The 15,840-nt window shown below is 38.7% G+C and overlaps 1 protein-coding gene across 1 annotated transcript in view; it reads left to right on the top strand.

The window, feature by feature from the left end:
* Window positions 1-10,203, top strand: part of LOC139709703 (TBC1 domain family member 31-like) — a 36,382-nt gene extending 26,179 nt beyond the window's left edge. Inside the window, exons 15-23 of the mRNA XM_071621659.1 lie at window positions 555-760; window positions 2,114-2,249; window positions 3,084-3,176; window positions 3,950-4,090; window positions 4,969-5,085; window positions 5,642-5,719; window positions 7,355-7,439; window positions 9,561-9,638; window positions 10,055-10,203. Coding sequence (XP_071477760.1) covers window positions 555-760; window positions 2,114-2,249; window positions 3,084-3,176; window positions 3,950-4,090; window positions 4,969-5,085; window positions 5,642-5,719; window positions 7,355-7,439; window positions 9,561-9,638; window positions 10,055-10,203 — 1,083 coding nt within the window. The remainder of the gene's footprint in view (window positions 1-554; window positions 761-2,113; window positions 2,250-3,083; window positions 3,177-3,949; window positions 4,091-4,968; window positions 5,086-5,641; window positions 5,720-7,354; window positions 7,440-9,560; window positions 9,639-10,054) is intronic.
* The last annotated feature ends 5,637 nt before the right edge of the window (window positions 10,204-15,840 follow it).

Here is a 15,840-nt window from a genome sequence, read left to right as displayed (position 1 = left end):
TTACAATTTAGCCATTGATTGGAAAATTGATGGTATTTTAAGTAAAGGGTTAGATATCACTTTGAACAAACCTCAGTTTGGCTGCAGTTTTGGATAGTTACAGGTCTCTCAGTCACCCATTTTTCTCACCCTTTGTTTACAGATAATAAAGGGAACTCTGGGCGAGAAGTAATAGGAGAAAATGCATTCATGCGAATCATGGAATCATCTTACTGAATTCCTTGTATTTGCATATAAATTGTAACTGTGCATACAGAATGTTAAAGAGAGTGGTATAGACAAGGTTCCAATGACATCATCAAGCCATGCTAAGGTGCAAAAACCTCTTGTTTTTCTTTAATGGGAAAAATCATCACATCTCTCAAGTGTCCTCTACTTCAGTAAAAACATCATTTTAGTGATGTCCCAAGAAATATTCCATTGGAACAATAGTGAGCACAATACTCTAAAGCACGAAGTAGCTATTTTATGGTGATGCTATTCTTTCCTTCCTTCTTGACCCCCTCCCTCCCCCTTCTTGGTTCCCACCCTGCACCCCAACCCCCTCCCCCAAGGCCCAGGAGAGAGAGCGTATTCGGCAGGATGAGCTAGAGTACCTCCACCAGAGGCAGGCGGCGGCAGAGCTCCAGGCGGAGCTGGGCAGGCGGCGGGCCCAGGAGGAGAACTGGTACCGGCAGCAGGGGCTCCTCCAGGAAGCCGAGGAGCAGAGGCGGACCCTCGTGGCGGAGGAGGAGCAGAAACTGGTGGACCAGAGAATCAGGTAGGGTGTGGCATCGCAGGAAACTTCAAATCATGGAAGGACCCGTGCTCTGAGGATCACTTTTTTTCCTGCACAACTATTCTAATAGTTCTAGAGGTTTTTACTCTTTTGTGCCATTTCTCTTGGTAAATAAGAATGTATTCTCAGTCTGTAAATGAACTCCAAGTGATAAAGAAGGAACTAGCCCGGGATTTGAACCCGCGTCACCTACTGCTTACAGGGCAGTGGCATTACCACTTAGCTGAAGCCAGCTCATGGCAGTGACACGGTTATGTTTGAACAAATGCCCAATGCTTCACCTCTCTTTCATTCTCTCTTGATCTTATTCATAATTTATTAGCCTCTTGTTCCTTTTTTTTCTTTCACTTGGTGTTCATAATAATTCAGGTTGAGCATACAATCTCATTCATGGAGAGAAACAGCAAAAGAAGAAGAAGAAGAAAAGGAAAAAACACCTCTGTAACTACACTCTCTGCACAAAAAGAAAGAAAGAAAATTCCCTCCATTCTTATACGCTGTTAGTGTTGATCAGGCCGGACTGGCTGTCGCTTTACATACCTTTATACACAAGGTATAACAAATTCCCTCCAGGGTAGCGCCAGTGATACCTCTTCAGAAGGTATCATTCTAGATACCAGTTGCCACTGAGCAAGAGAAGTCTCATTGCAGTAGGATGTTTTTTTTTATCCTCTACAAGCAGACTTTTCCTTGCAAGTAAGGACTTCAACAAATGTTTGGAAGAAAGAAAAAAAAAAAACAATTTCTAATGTACAGAATGCTTCAAAGATTTTATTTTTAAGAGCGGCAAATTCCATCCCATTATCTTCTACAACCACACAATAAAAGGTCCCTCTCCACATAAAATAGAATTTTAGACTTCTATAATGCTTTGCTGTTAAAGGGATAGTATGGTTTTGGTTCAGGTTTCCATTTTTTTTTATAAGATAATGAGAAACCTCTTATGAAATATGAAAGAACATTAAATTCTAAGAGGATGTCAAAGTTTATTTGATGAAAATGGGTTTTGAGATGTACAAAACAAAGTGATCCTAATAAAAAGTGGAACCCATCTTTTATTAGGATTGCTTTGTTTTTGGATATCTCAGCCATTTTAAAAGCAATTCTCATCAAGTGAACTTTGAATTCCTCTCAGAATTGTATTCAAACTTTGAATTCCTCTTAGCATTGTATTCTCTTTAACATTTCATAAAGTGGTTTCTAAGTATCTTGAAAAGAGTTAAAAGCTGAATCATCTCAACCAATGCTATACCATCACTTTAAGGCTTCTACCAATGTAAGCGCAAAGAAAAAAAGAAGAAATGGCTGACAAAAGACTCAACCTTCTCCCACCAGACTGCAGGCCATGAAGCGTGAGCTGAGGATGAAAGAGTTACAGCTGCTGGACGGAGCCCAGAAGAGGTTCATCCACCAACAGCAGGCACAGCAGGAGACCCAGCTACGGAGACTGGACGACGAGATCACAAGGAAGGTAAGAAGGGAGTGTCCAAACTAACTGGACACGATTGTCCGCTCATATCCGCAGGTTGACGATGGTCCTGATTTCTTCAACTTTTTCTTTACAGGCATCATTATGTGACGCAGGAGGTTTCATCATGTTGTGTGGTCTCCTGTCAATAAATCACCCATGGGCCCGCACAGCAATCACATGATCTGAACTTTATGCTTTAAGTTCACATCTTCTTCCAAATTGAGTCAATTGAGTAGGTGCCACCAAATCCAGGGACATGTTAACCTTCAGTGCAAGTATTCCCATGTTAGAATGTACCAACTGTCACTTCTTACATTCCCTCATTGATGCAAAATCTTAGTTATTACATTTGATGCATATGTGTGGGTCAGTTGTATCACAAAACATCCTACCATAAATAAGATTGCAATAAAGCCTGAAATATAAGGAGATATCACTATCTTTCTCAATAAACCATAACTGTAGATAGTTTATTCTGGAAACAAATTTATTATAATCATTGTTCACTTTTGTATATTTAACAATACTTAACATTGATAATACTGATTCAAAATGTTACATTGGTTGTTTCTTTCCCTAACTCACATTTTGAACTATTTTAAAGCACTAAAGCTTGGTTTTTGTTTCATCTGCATATGGTAAGTAATGCCTTTAATGAGAAGAATTTGACAGTTAACATTCTTTATCAAGAACTATGATTTAGAATTTACTATTTTATTCTTCCACAGCTTAAATATGTGTTGTAATGATGCTGGTGTTTGTTTTATATTTGTTTATTATTTATGTGTTAGTTTTAGATCATCTTCATAGTTTGCTTGTGTGTTTTGTTTTCAGAGCATGCTCAGAGAGCAGGAGACCCAGTCAGCTATGGAGGACATCGAGATCAGGAGGATGGAACTAGAGGCTCAGAAGAGACTCCTAGAGCAGGTAGGACTCCTTGAAGTATTAGACTCTTTATCAAGATGGAAAGATGATAAAAGTGAATATGATGATGGAGGTGGTGTTCAGGATTCTGATTCTGATTCTGATGATGATGATGATGATGATGAGAGGTGATAATGATACTGTAAAAGTAGGAATTTGTTGTGTCTTTTGAACCGTATCAAATTTAGCAAAAATAAAATAGCACACAATTATTTGTGCTTCTGATATGTAATAATCTTTCATCTCCCTGATTCCGCCAGTATGAAAATGCACAAATTATATTTTAGCCTGCACATCGCGAGAAATCACTCGCGCAAAAAATTCCACTTTGACAGTAATGATAGGCATCTTGTTCACAATGATGATGATAAAAATGGTGACAGTGATGGTGATGAAGTTGCTATTGATATGCTGACATTGTTGATTAGGCCCATGATACAAATTTTGGGAATAATGATGACAATGATGACAATGACGGATGATGATATTAATCGTACTGGTGGTGTAGTAGTGATGATCTGATGGTGATGATAAGTAGTGCTACGGATGGCCATTTACTACATGTATGATGATATTTTATCAGCTCTGTTAATTGAAACAGTACAAGTATCATGAATACCACATCAGTATTGTTACAAATTGATGATTTTACACAGTCAAGAACTTATTGCTTCTATTGTTGGTATCCCACTGCTGTAGAAGTTAAAAATTAGGAGAATGAAAAAATAATTGTGATGAGGTCTTGTTTAAGATGTCTTGCCTACCGTGCCTGACAGGAGCTAGCACGCACAGCGGCATCTTCAAACTACCAGCACCAGGCAGAGCAGGAGATGCGGAGGAAGAGGGAAGAGATGGAGGAGCAGCATCAGAGTAGGGCGGAGGACTGCGAGATGGACCAGCTGCACTCGGCCAGAAAGGTGATGCTCCGGAGCAGAGTTTGCGCTCGCCAGATGGTTTTCAATGGCCTTTAGGAATGAAAGAGAACACTTGATGTGCCAGCCCAGGTCGGCTGCTGGCCCATCACAGGTTAAATTGAAGGTTTAGCTGGTATCCAAATCCAGTTTGTGGGAAGGAAGGCAGTGCAAGCCAAGTTCTTTTGAAGAAAAGTCTTGAGGGAAGGGAAGTTGTGTCTTAAAGGTCTTTAAGATCACATGATTGCAGAACTAAATGAATCTAGAGGCAACTTTTGGATGTTAGAATATGAAGTTTTCAATCGTGGATCAGTTTGATCCAAGCACACTTTTCTATTTTACCATAAGAAACAAGCTATCCAGTTTCTGGAGGTAAAGATGATGTAGTACTGTATACGCCATATATTTCGCGAGTCTAAATTATCGCGAATCGGGAATTCCCGATGACCTCGCGAGTGGTTAAATTCGCGATCGTGGAGTCCTGTACTGCACGGAGAAATGCACACACGTACGTCACATCCACATCGGGATCAGAGTCAATGTTTTCGCGTGTCTTTAATTTCGCGAATAGCACCTGACTCGCGAAATTCGCAAAAATAAAAACCTCACGAAATATTCGGTGTATACAGTATTTGCTTTTGTGGATTTTCTGACTGTGGGTCAAATGTTGTCACTTCCTTTTCACTCTTGCCATCTTTTTAACATGAGGTAATTGTATTTATGTGGAGAATCCTGTAATATATCTCCAGGGCTCTTCAGCTTTCAGATGAGTAACTTCAGTGGTTGAGCATATCCTAAACGAAAGGAATCACATCATGCGTGGGAGGGTGCATACCTTCTTTTCATTCTCTCTTCCCTCTCTCTCTCCCTGCCCATTTCTCCAGTCCGTACAGTCTGACGTTGCAAGGGCAAATCTCAGTCTCGCCGATGCCACGGCCAAGAGGGACCAGGAGGTGCGGAGGAGACTGGATGAATTGGAGAAGGGACTGAGGGATGCAGAGGTAAAAGATGCAGCCACTCCCTGTTTAGTGTTGCCATGGCAACATTTGGGATTGGTAACAACTTGAAACAGAGTGACATCATAGCCATTCATTGCCATGGAAATGGGCTCTATAAACAATGTCACGTAGCCCAAATACGTGTGAACATAACTGTTGCTAACCATGCTTGAACAAAAGACTGACATCATCACTTTTGTACTCTGTGCTGGAGCTGTTTAATCTCAGAATGTGTGCAGGGAATCCACAGAATATTCATGCTGCAAACTGGAATTCATGTTCACTTCTAAGTTTGATTTTTAGGGTGAAGCATGTAGTGTTCACATTCAGCAATAAATGACCAAAAGTAATGACAAATTTTAATCACACTGTTGCCATGTACTTGGTGATTTGCAATGTTAGTTGACCATCTCCTTGATCTAGCTTGTGGAATAAATCTGTCCTTGAGTTTGTCAAGGAGTAATAAATACTGTACACCATAATTATCTGTTTTTGATGACTGGCAGCAAGACTCAAGAGCCATAAGATTGTTGTATTTTTTCATTTACTCTTGATGTAGATAAATCGCTTAAATGAGGAGAATAGGAGAGTGGAATCGGAAGTTCAGTCAACCCTTCACAGGCTGGCCGCTGCCAAGGTTAGTATTTCTTTGCACCCTGGGGAAATGCCATCTACATTAACCCTATATCAATGAGGGGGGGGGGGGGGGGGGGGGTCAAATGGATTCCGCAACACGCAGAGATTTTGCCGCATTGTTTCATGTCTTTTTTCATTGAAGTCTCCCGCATATTTTGAGACCAAATTTGTGACGTCCGGGTACACCGCTCTGAAGTTACATAATGCTTAGCTTTGCATTTGAGTGTCAACCGAAAACGGCTCAAATTCATGATATCATGTGCAAATCCAATGCACATTGCGTTTTTTTTTTAAATTGATATGAATTACATTATTTCAACTTTTTGAATGATTTTTTTTTTCAACAAATTGACCCCCCCCCCCCCCCCCCCCCCCCCCCCGTAAAAACTTGGTCTCAAATAGCCCAGTTAGAATAGGGTTAATATGAGAAGGCTGTGGGATGACTTTTTGGGTAGCAGATTTCATATCTGTCTGTACAGACCTCTACTATTGTCCACTCTATTCTCCACTGTCATTACAGCATGGATAGGTAAAATAGAAATAGTTCAGTGTGTTTGTGTGAACTTTATGTGCATTGACCATTTTATCCCCCTGAGCATGTTTCGGTACATCATTGGATGGTAGAGCGAAGAGTTTATTGTGGAATCATTAACACTGAAATTCTCTTCAGCAGTTCTCTGACAATTGTGATAATGTGAAAATCACCAATGCATATCAACTACAAAGCAGTATCTACTGTTGGCATTTCCTGATTGTGGGTAACTACAAATTGATAGGCATCTTGGAGAACTTGATATGTGATTTTTGATGTCTACCCCAGGGAAAGATAGAAGGACAGATAGGAAGCAAGATGGAGTGGTAGATGGGGAGATATGTATACATGATATGGAGAGAGAAGGTAAGAGTAGATATGATATGCACATATGGAAAGAGAGCGATGACTTAAAGGACAAGTTCACCTTCATATACATGTGGATTGAGTGAAGGCAACAATGTTAGTAGAACACATCAGTGAAAGTTTGGGGAAAATCCGACAATCCGTTCAAAAGTTATGAATTTTTAAAATATCTGTGCAATCACTGCTGGAGGAGAAGACTACTACAGTGTATGATGTCACATGCGTACAACGATATTAAGGAAAATAAAAAGAGAATTTCACAAAACTTGACTTTTTGAATAAAGTGCACATTTCCTTGACTTGCTACTGACTTATGTTAGGGGTAATATTATTCCCCTTGACTTCTGAAAGAGAGAAGTCGAGTGTTCTTTTATTATGTGAGAAAAGTGAGAATATCTTGAATTTTCTTTATACTTTCTTTATATAGTTGTACTCATATGACATCACAAGCTATAGTAGTCTTCTCATCCAGCCGTGACTGAGCAGAAACTTTAAAAATTCATAACTTTTGAACGGATTGTCCGATTTCCCTCAAACTCTCATTGATGTGTTCTACTAATATTGCTGCATTCACTCAACCCACATGTCTATGAAGGTGAACTTGTCCTTTAATCTGTAAAATGTGTTGACAGATTTGTGTCATGCCTATAGATTGATGGAGTAGATAGTAGCGGGGCGAGGTAAATCATTCCAAAGTTTTGCTCTTTCACAGTGGAGTTATCTCTTTGAATCCTGCAGCGAGACCATGCAGCCCATATCAGCAGTCAGTATGAGACACTGAAATCACGCCATCAGGAGGGATACACATATTCAAGAACATCAGGTGTGTTGCTTATATACTGTAAAACGAGGAATTTTCGCGTGCATTTTAATTTCGCGAATTTTGCGAGCGCCAAGATTTGCGAAATTAAAATGCACACGAAAGTTCTTGTCTACACTATATGCATTGAATGCCAGTGGCAGTTCGCAAAAATTTCATGCGGCAAAAAAAGGCCGTCGGCTCCAATTCGTGAAAAATTCATGCCGCGAATATATCATGTTTTACAGTATGTCATTATGTCATTAAAAGCATTGCAAATGCTTTGTTGTTGCCCTCTTCATATCGGATTGTCAAATGTTACAATTGCCAGACTTTTTTATGTACACTTGTATTGATGTCTGGAAGGTTCTACATTAACCCTATTCTAACTGGGCTATTTGAGACCAAGTTTTTACTGGGGGGGGGCGGGGGGTGTCAATTTGACCCCCCCCTTCAGATCTCGGCCGCCGATCATGCGATCGCCGCAAAATTTTGCCTGTACATAGAGCTGGATGTCAACTACAAGATTATATGGTCATACAATAGAAAAAAATTTGATTTTATATTTTTTAATGAATTAATTATGCAAATTTACGCATGAAATCATATTTTCACCTATAACTCCATTAAAAAGATTGAAGGATTGCTAAATATTTGTGTCACAGTTCCTCAAGACATATCAAACAATTTTCTTATAAAAAAATAGCGCAATCAAAATCAGTTTGTTTTGTTTTATATTGTTTTGTTAATTTCTTATTTATTTTGTTGTTTTTCGACCTTTTGTTTTCTATTGTTTTTTTGCCAAAATTTGTTGCAGGCACTTTTCCAAGCTGATCTACATTAGAATTGATTAATTTCAATGGTTAAAAGTTGGAATAATCTAATTTATATCAATTAAACCAAAAAACACAATTTGCATTGGATTTGCACACAAAATCATGAATTTGAGCTGTTTTTGGGTTGACATGCATATGCAAAACATTGTGTAACATTGCATAACGGTGTACCCGGAGGTCGCAAATTTGGTCTCAAAATATGCGGGAGACTTCATGAAAAAAGTCATGAAACGCCGCGGCCAAATCTTTGCTCGTTGCGGAATTGTGGCGCGAAATGTCGAGGGGGGGGGGGGGGGTCAATTTGACCCCCCCCCCCCTCTCCCCCCCCCCCCCCCCCCCCCCCCCTCCCCCCAGTTAGAATAGGGTTAAATATGTGTGTGTGTGTGTTTCTGGTAATTCTTTGGCTAATTGCAGATTGCGACAATGGCAAGTTTGATGACATTGCCTTGAAAGTTGCACATTAGTTAATCATGAATATGCAGATGTGCCCATCTTGCCGCAATACTGTAAAAGTGGACATTTTCGCATATTTCGCTCAATCAGAAACTAATGCGAAAATAAAAGCATACACTTGTATTTTTGCTTGCCTTAGGTTCCAGTACTGTAGTAGTTGATGTCTCGATTCTGTGGAGTAAAAAACACGTGAATATTTTCTTACTTGGTCGAGTGCAAAAAACTAGTTTGCGCGAAAATATCCACTTTTACAGTAAATACTTGCATCTGAATCTTTGCTTCAGTTAGTTTAATCCGAGTGTGCCTGGAAACATATTCATGTCCAACTTTGGCCAGTTGAAGCCTTTGCAACACCAACTTTACCCCATTTTCTTGACTGAAGCCCCCCAGAAAGATCATACAGTGGACTCCCTGTAATACTGAAGTCCTCAGGACCGGCAATTTTCTATCGTTGTATAGAAATTTTGTTTTAGCCAAACACATTAACAATAAAAAACATAGAGCGAATAATGTTGTGGCCTAAATTTTTATTTCATTGTATTAAAGCGGAATTTGTTATCTACGTGTTCGTAATAATAGGAGTGCACTGTATAATACTCTCTTTTTGTGAACCAATTCCAGATTTAACCATGTAACTGAACCACCTCAGTGGCAGTCTACTTGCCCATATAGTGCTGTAAATGGAAATCTCAGTGACATAGCTACAACCAAGCAGATAAGTGCTTCGAGCTTCAAGTGTATAATCGCCAGCCAAGGGCATCTTACTAGCAAAATCGCTTCAAGGGAGAACCTGTGACTTACAGTCTCACGTGTTCAAGCTTCGGTCATTAACTTAGAATCCCATGTTTACTTGCAGATGAAGTGAAAGCATCCACAATCTCCCAAGGACAAATTTTGAATGACATGGACTCACCTGCTGAGGAGGATGTTCCAAGTAAGACATTACTACTGGTTCCTTATCACAGATCATACTTTCTTGAATTATATTTTGGAAGTTGTTTCATCTCTAAATTCACATTTTCCCAGTACATCCATAAACTTGGCTGACAATTGATTCTCCTCATGGGAAAGTTTTTCAAGACGTTTAACTTTATACTTTACATGGCATATATGCAGCAAGTATGATAATTTCATTAAGTGGGATTAGTTTTTTAACTTCTGAAGAAGCAAAGTTAGTGATTTGCCACAATAGAAACTAATACATTTATGTGCGACAGGAGCTAATATTTGGGGATGATGCCAATGTCCGGAGCCAATTCAAATCAGACTGCTGTCCACAGCTAATTTATGTCACATTTCACTTGACGTTTTCCCTAAGGTACTAACCAGTGTCCCATTTATCCTGTCCAGTTTCCCTAGACAGAGGGCGACAGACATTTGAGGAGCGTGAGAGAAGGTTGCTGAATGAGGTGCAGGAGCTGCGGAGGAAGATCGCTGCCGAATCTCTGAGGCGGGACCCACCCCCTAGATATGACGGTTACAACAGTGGTGACTTGTGATACAATTGGTACCTAGTGATGCAATCGTTGGGTAGTTTCTTGTGGTGGTTACAATGCTGCAGGACAATCGCAGATTATGGGTTATGTTTTTTTTCCCCATTTTTATTTTAAACAAGGTTACTATGGACTCTTCATACACTGGAACCTCTTTATAACTAAAAAAGAACTCTGAGAGCGCAGACCTCCGCCAAGCAGTTACTTTCCACTGATGATCTTGCTCTTCCCAAAGAGATTTTTCTCCTCTCTACCACTGGGGAAGAGCTCTTTGGGCTCTTCCATAGAGATCAGTGATTTCCACCCATAGGTCTACATGCTGAAAAATTGCCCGATTTCCCAATATAGAAGCCTTTCTTACGTCATAAACCCTCAGCTGCGCGGCGCGCCTTGCCTTAGCAGAAAGTTGAGCACGCACTTTAGTGCGCGCATGCAAACCTCAAATACGCGCAGCCTGAACTCCCAAGTTCATTGACCCTACCTGCCAAAATATCAAAAATCCTTCAGAAATTCCCCCAAAATTCTCGGATCACCACCAAAAGTTAATCGTTTGTTACTGATGTCATTCTCAACCTTTCCTGCAAGTTTCATCCCAATCCGTTCACTATTTTTTGAGTTATTTTGCACATGGCAAACAAACGAATGAACGAACAAAACCAACGGTAACGAAAACATAACCTCCTCCCTTGATGAAGGCAATAAGATGTGATACAGTGAGATACCAGATATTACAAGGTACAGTTGCAGGTGCTATTCCTTCACAATTTGATGTTTTTAATACCTGGTATGAAGGAGATATTAGAGGTCCGAAGCAGCTTGCTATTACAAAGTTTCCCCTGTATAAAGAAACAACGATATAACAAAACTCTGCCGCTTGTAACAAAATTACTTTCCTTTGTTACTGAAGTTACAAAGTATCTTTGTATCTCCCTGTTGAAGTAAAATCTCAAAGTCCCCCCCCATTGAGCAAGGTTTTCTGATGAATCAAGTGCATATGCTGGCATGTGGTTAACGGCAAAACCTAAAGCCTTTGAATTGGCCACTGTTCAAAAAATTTTACGTGGCAAGTCTGAGCTAACCTCCAGAGACACATTGTTCTAACATATGCAAAAAAATTGATTATCAATTGCTGTTGAAAACTTATCTTTGCTTGACATCATTTGTAATGCCTGTTTTGTGTGATTTATGCATCAATATAGGTGATTTTTCTTTTCTCTTTTGTTTTTTTTTGCATGAAAAAACAAGTGTCCAGGTGAATAGATAACCATTTCCATAATCTGGTAAACAAATTTCAAAGGGGTGAAGCCATCTTGACCAACAATAAGTTTACTAACAGCAAGAAGAATGATGCAACCAAAACACACATCACTGTTTGCCATAAATATCCTCTGCATGTGCTTTGTGCTGTGATAAAAGTCCCTGAAGGCACCCCCACTATGTGGATATCCATTTTACACACCAGCTTGTGTATGTGTGTGTGTACTGCTGTGTTACTCCATTGCATTATTGCTATTTTTTGCTTAAAAGTATATCAGAAGTTGTGATTAAATCTTACCAATTCCAAATCTGCAATCTATTAAGTCAGCATACATGTATTTGCTGTCTCTCAAAACTACCACAGAGGCTAGGTCAGTAAGGCAGTGGCTATGCTACAATTCCGCTTGGTGTCTTCCAATCATCTACATATAAAATGTAGTACAAGTGTGTTATTTGTTTGTGTACATAGTGTATACAGTATATATTTGTACATGTGATGTATAGCTTCAAAGCATAATGTGTGTAAAGAATGAAGCTGAAATTTTATGTTGATGCTGTGAATATTAAACACACAAGCTAAGAGATAAAGGCAGCACAAAGTGTTTGCTTGCCATTAGTGTCTTGTCATTTTACAGCTGGAAATCCCATAAAAGATGAAGAGAACTGTAAGCCCTACCTACTTTGTCGTAAACCATGGTCACTGCTTGTATAGGCTTTTAGGCACTGTCGTGATTGTCAATTCTGTGCAAAGTCCTAGTATCAGTATTAATTTGAATACCATCACTGTGGTACAGTGTATTTGTTTTAATACCATGTACAATGTATAAGCAGACACAATAAAAAAAAAAAAAATCTCTTGATTGCTGGATAGCCATTAAAATGATGACTGATCAACAAGCTCTTTATTTTAACAAATGGAATTTATTGGTAACAAAGTTTACATTTACTCTGTAATTTATGGCTTACCCGTATTACAGAACTGAATTTCCACATTGAATGTAAAAAAGATAATGTCACCATTCTCAAAGAGCACTTGGTACCAACATGCATGGATACAGTACTTCATTTTTACACAGAGAAATAAAAAAGACAACCTGACTATCAACATCTGTTAAATTATGATTGTTATTATGATTGTTAAATGCTAAAAAGACACTGTAAAGAAAGATGGCTCAACAGTCTTCACAGGAATTCCCTCAGCTTTAAACATACAAATGATATACATTACACATATATGATTCTGTTGACTTTGTTAATTCTTGATGTATCACCTGAGTGCTGTTTACACATTTCTTTTTTTACTTTTCATGCTTCACAACCTACACAATGTAAGCAGACTTCATATGTAAAAGAACAAATGAATGGGTAAACAAAAAAATTAATATAGAAGGACTGATCAGCAAGACAGGAAGTCAATCAAAGCTTAAAATGTCACACTAGAGCAAGACAAAAGATAAGTTTCTTTACTTGTTAAAAAGAATAAATCAAAATACCACCAAAAAAAAAAAATGCATTCTAACTTTTGTTTGTGATAGGAGTAGATACGATTCATAATGTATGTCTACTGAATTTGCAACAAAATGTCTACTATGTAATACATCCACACTGACAATGGTCACCCATTTTTATTGCCTTTTTTATTGTGCATAGATTCACTGAACTAGTCACACAGCACTTTCAACAGGAAAAAGAAGAAAAATGCAAATGTAATGCCTTTAGATCTCATGGTCATGAATGAAACATGTCAAAAATTGTTCAAATGCAAACTGCCACCTTTGGTTTAAAAAAACAAAACAAAACAAAACAAAAACAAACATCAGGTTAGGTTTTATACACTACATGTATATGTGTTACCTGTTAGGACTATATGACATGATGTATGACATCCTGTAATACTGTATGCTTTTACGTCCTCTATTCATCTCGATGTGGATGCAAATAATAAGGTGTGACAAGCTGTGTTTGCTATACGTCTTATGTACAGCAACATGTATGTGTATATTACGTAAAAAACAGTTATCCCTGCCGGTAGGTGGCTGATGATTACTCCGTAAGCTCAAGCTCAAACCAGCGAAGGGTTATCAGTCTTATGTACAGCAATATGTATGTGTATGTTATGTAAAAACGTACGTAAAAACATAAAAACAGTTATTCCTGCCGGTAGGTGGCGGATGAGATCTCCATAAGCTCAAGCTCAAACCAGCGAGGGGTTATCAGTGCTGATTGGTGGGTGTTGTTCCTCTGCTTCCTGGTGTAGCTCTGATAGGGAAAACATGGGAAGATATAGATAAAACAAACAAACACACACACACACAGAACAGTACTTGGGTGGCAGTTCTAAGAAGGGCCTCATGCCTATAGACAGGTCTGTTCCATGGTGTGTACGGGAGTGATATTTGACTCCTCAAAGACAAATCAAAATAAAACAGACAAGTTGTTTTTGTTTTTTGACAGCCTTTGCTGTCAGTGGCCTGCTTAACTAATTTGTGACAACTTTCAAGGAACAGACGGACAATGACAGACCCGGTACTGACAACAATACAATGCAGATTTGAAATGTCTCCAGCATGAAGAATCTTTCTAGGCATTGCCAGAATTTCGGCATAAAACTGGCTATTGAAAGACTTTACACATTTGTGTGCTTCACAATGACATGTTCTTTACTAAGATTCACTGATTGTGCTACACTGAAAAATTCTTGGCAATATAGGGTTTGAAAACTTTAACTATACACAGAAAGTCTGAAGTTTGCTACCCATGACCATGCATAGCTGTACTTAAAATCTTTGCAGGTGAGCAAGTCTTGCATTATGTGTATCTACCTCATTTCTGAAGCTGTGATACATGTATTTATGTAGCATACTTACAGCATGTGAGTTCTTGTGTGAGGTGTATGGAGAAGCTGGAAGAAGAAAGACCCAGTGACAAAACTTTGATTTTGCATCATCACAGAAGTGAAAAATATATTATTTTCTTTTCATGAAGAAACTGAACTACTTGTAGACAATTCAAGAAATTTGAATCACACTTCCACCCACATAATATTACCAAAATATAGATAAATGATGCAACTATGAATTTAGACACTTATCTGCAATTTTTTTAGTGTTTAGAGGAGCCATGCCATTTTCAGTAGATAGTCAACCTTGCCTTTAAGTTGAATCTACATGTATTTGGACTGAAGAAATAGCTTTGACTAAGAAAAAAATTGACTTGTGAGGGATTATTATCAGTGGAATATATAAGAGGACTTGAAAAGACCTGACTAGGGTGATTATTCGACTTATGTGAGGTGGACTTGAAGCAAAGTTGACTGTATTTATTTGTTTCATCAAGATCCAACTGCAATTCTCTGTATTTCTTTTTCTGGTGATCCCTCACAGAAGTTTATGCCGTTGCTGAGAATCTCGTTTTGTAGAGATTAAGAAGCTGACATACCTGGATTTGTTTTCTTCCTGTTGCATCACCCCCAGGTCCAGGCACATCTAGAAAAACATAAAACAAAAATGTTTGGGAGACATTAACCAGGACTCCACACTAACTTTTTTTTTTTTGGTGGCCCGATGGGGCCACCAAAATCATCAATTTCAAATTTTTGGTGGCCGGAAAAAAAACCAACAACAACATTAACTCACTGCCTGCATTTATGCATTTTCGGCACAAAAAGTTATGAATTTATTGACATACTTTTAAAAAAATTTTGGTAGCCCGAGGCGGGCCGCCAAATTTGCCATTTTTTTAATTTGGTCGCCCGACTTTCATTTTTGGTGGCCCCGGGCCACTGGGCCACCGTTAGTGTCGAGCCCTGCATTAACAAAGACTACTCACAACAAACTCAAAATATATACATCATGAAGAATGAAACTGGTTTTTCATAAAGATGACTTTGACACAGAAACACCCATATATATGCACAGTTCAGTTGAAAGTCTCATGTAAAAATGTCATTTTTTACAGAAAAGTTGACAGTGTGTCTCGTATCATGAACGCATTGCACCCATGGTTATCTCGCTCTAGTTTATGAGAAATTATGCAATTTTAGTCTGATGTCGTTGAAAGACTGCTTTAAGCAGAACACTTGCAGTTTTGGCATAGGGCCTACTTGCTTTCAAAAACACAAAAGTAAAAGGTAAGCAAAGCCAAACCAGCAAGCAATTCTGCTGTGACACATGGTTCTATGTAAATTGCCCCCCAATTATATTAGAAATACAAATGACAAATTTATGCACAATTACACCAGTGCTAGAGAGCAAAGACATGCCGTATAATCACTTAATTTTTGGTTCTCCTTGCTCCATAGAAATCACTTACAGCATCTGCTTTATGGAAAAGTTTCTCTTGTTTTACAAAGGCTGCAATCATTCTGAAAACTGAGCCATTCCATTT

The sequence above is a fragment of the Diadema antillarum genome, unplaced genomic scaffold (genome assembly GCF_040938485.1).
Source record: "Diadema antillarum isolate AM-2024a unplaced genomic scaffold, OU_Dant_1.0 seq00001459_RagTag, whole genome shotgun sequence".
Classification (NCBI taxonomy): Eukaryota; Metazoa; Echinodermata; class Echinoidea; order Diadematoida; family Diadematidae; genus Diadema; species Diadema antillarum.
Note: the sequence above shows the minus strand (reverse complement) of the source record. Positions and strands in the feature narration are given on the sequence as shown.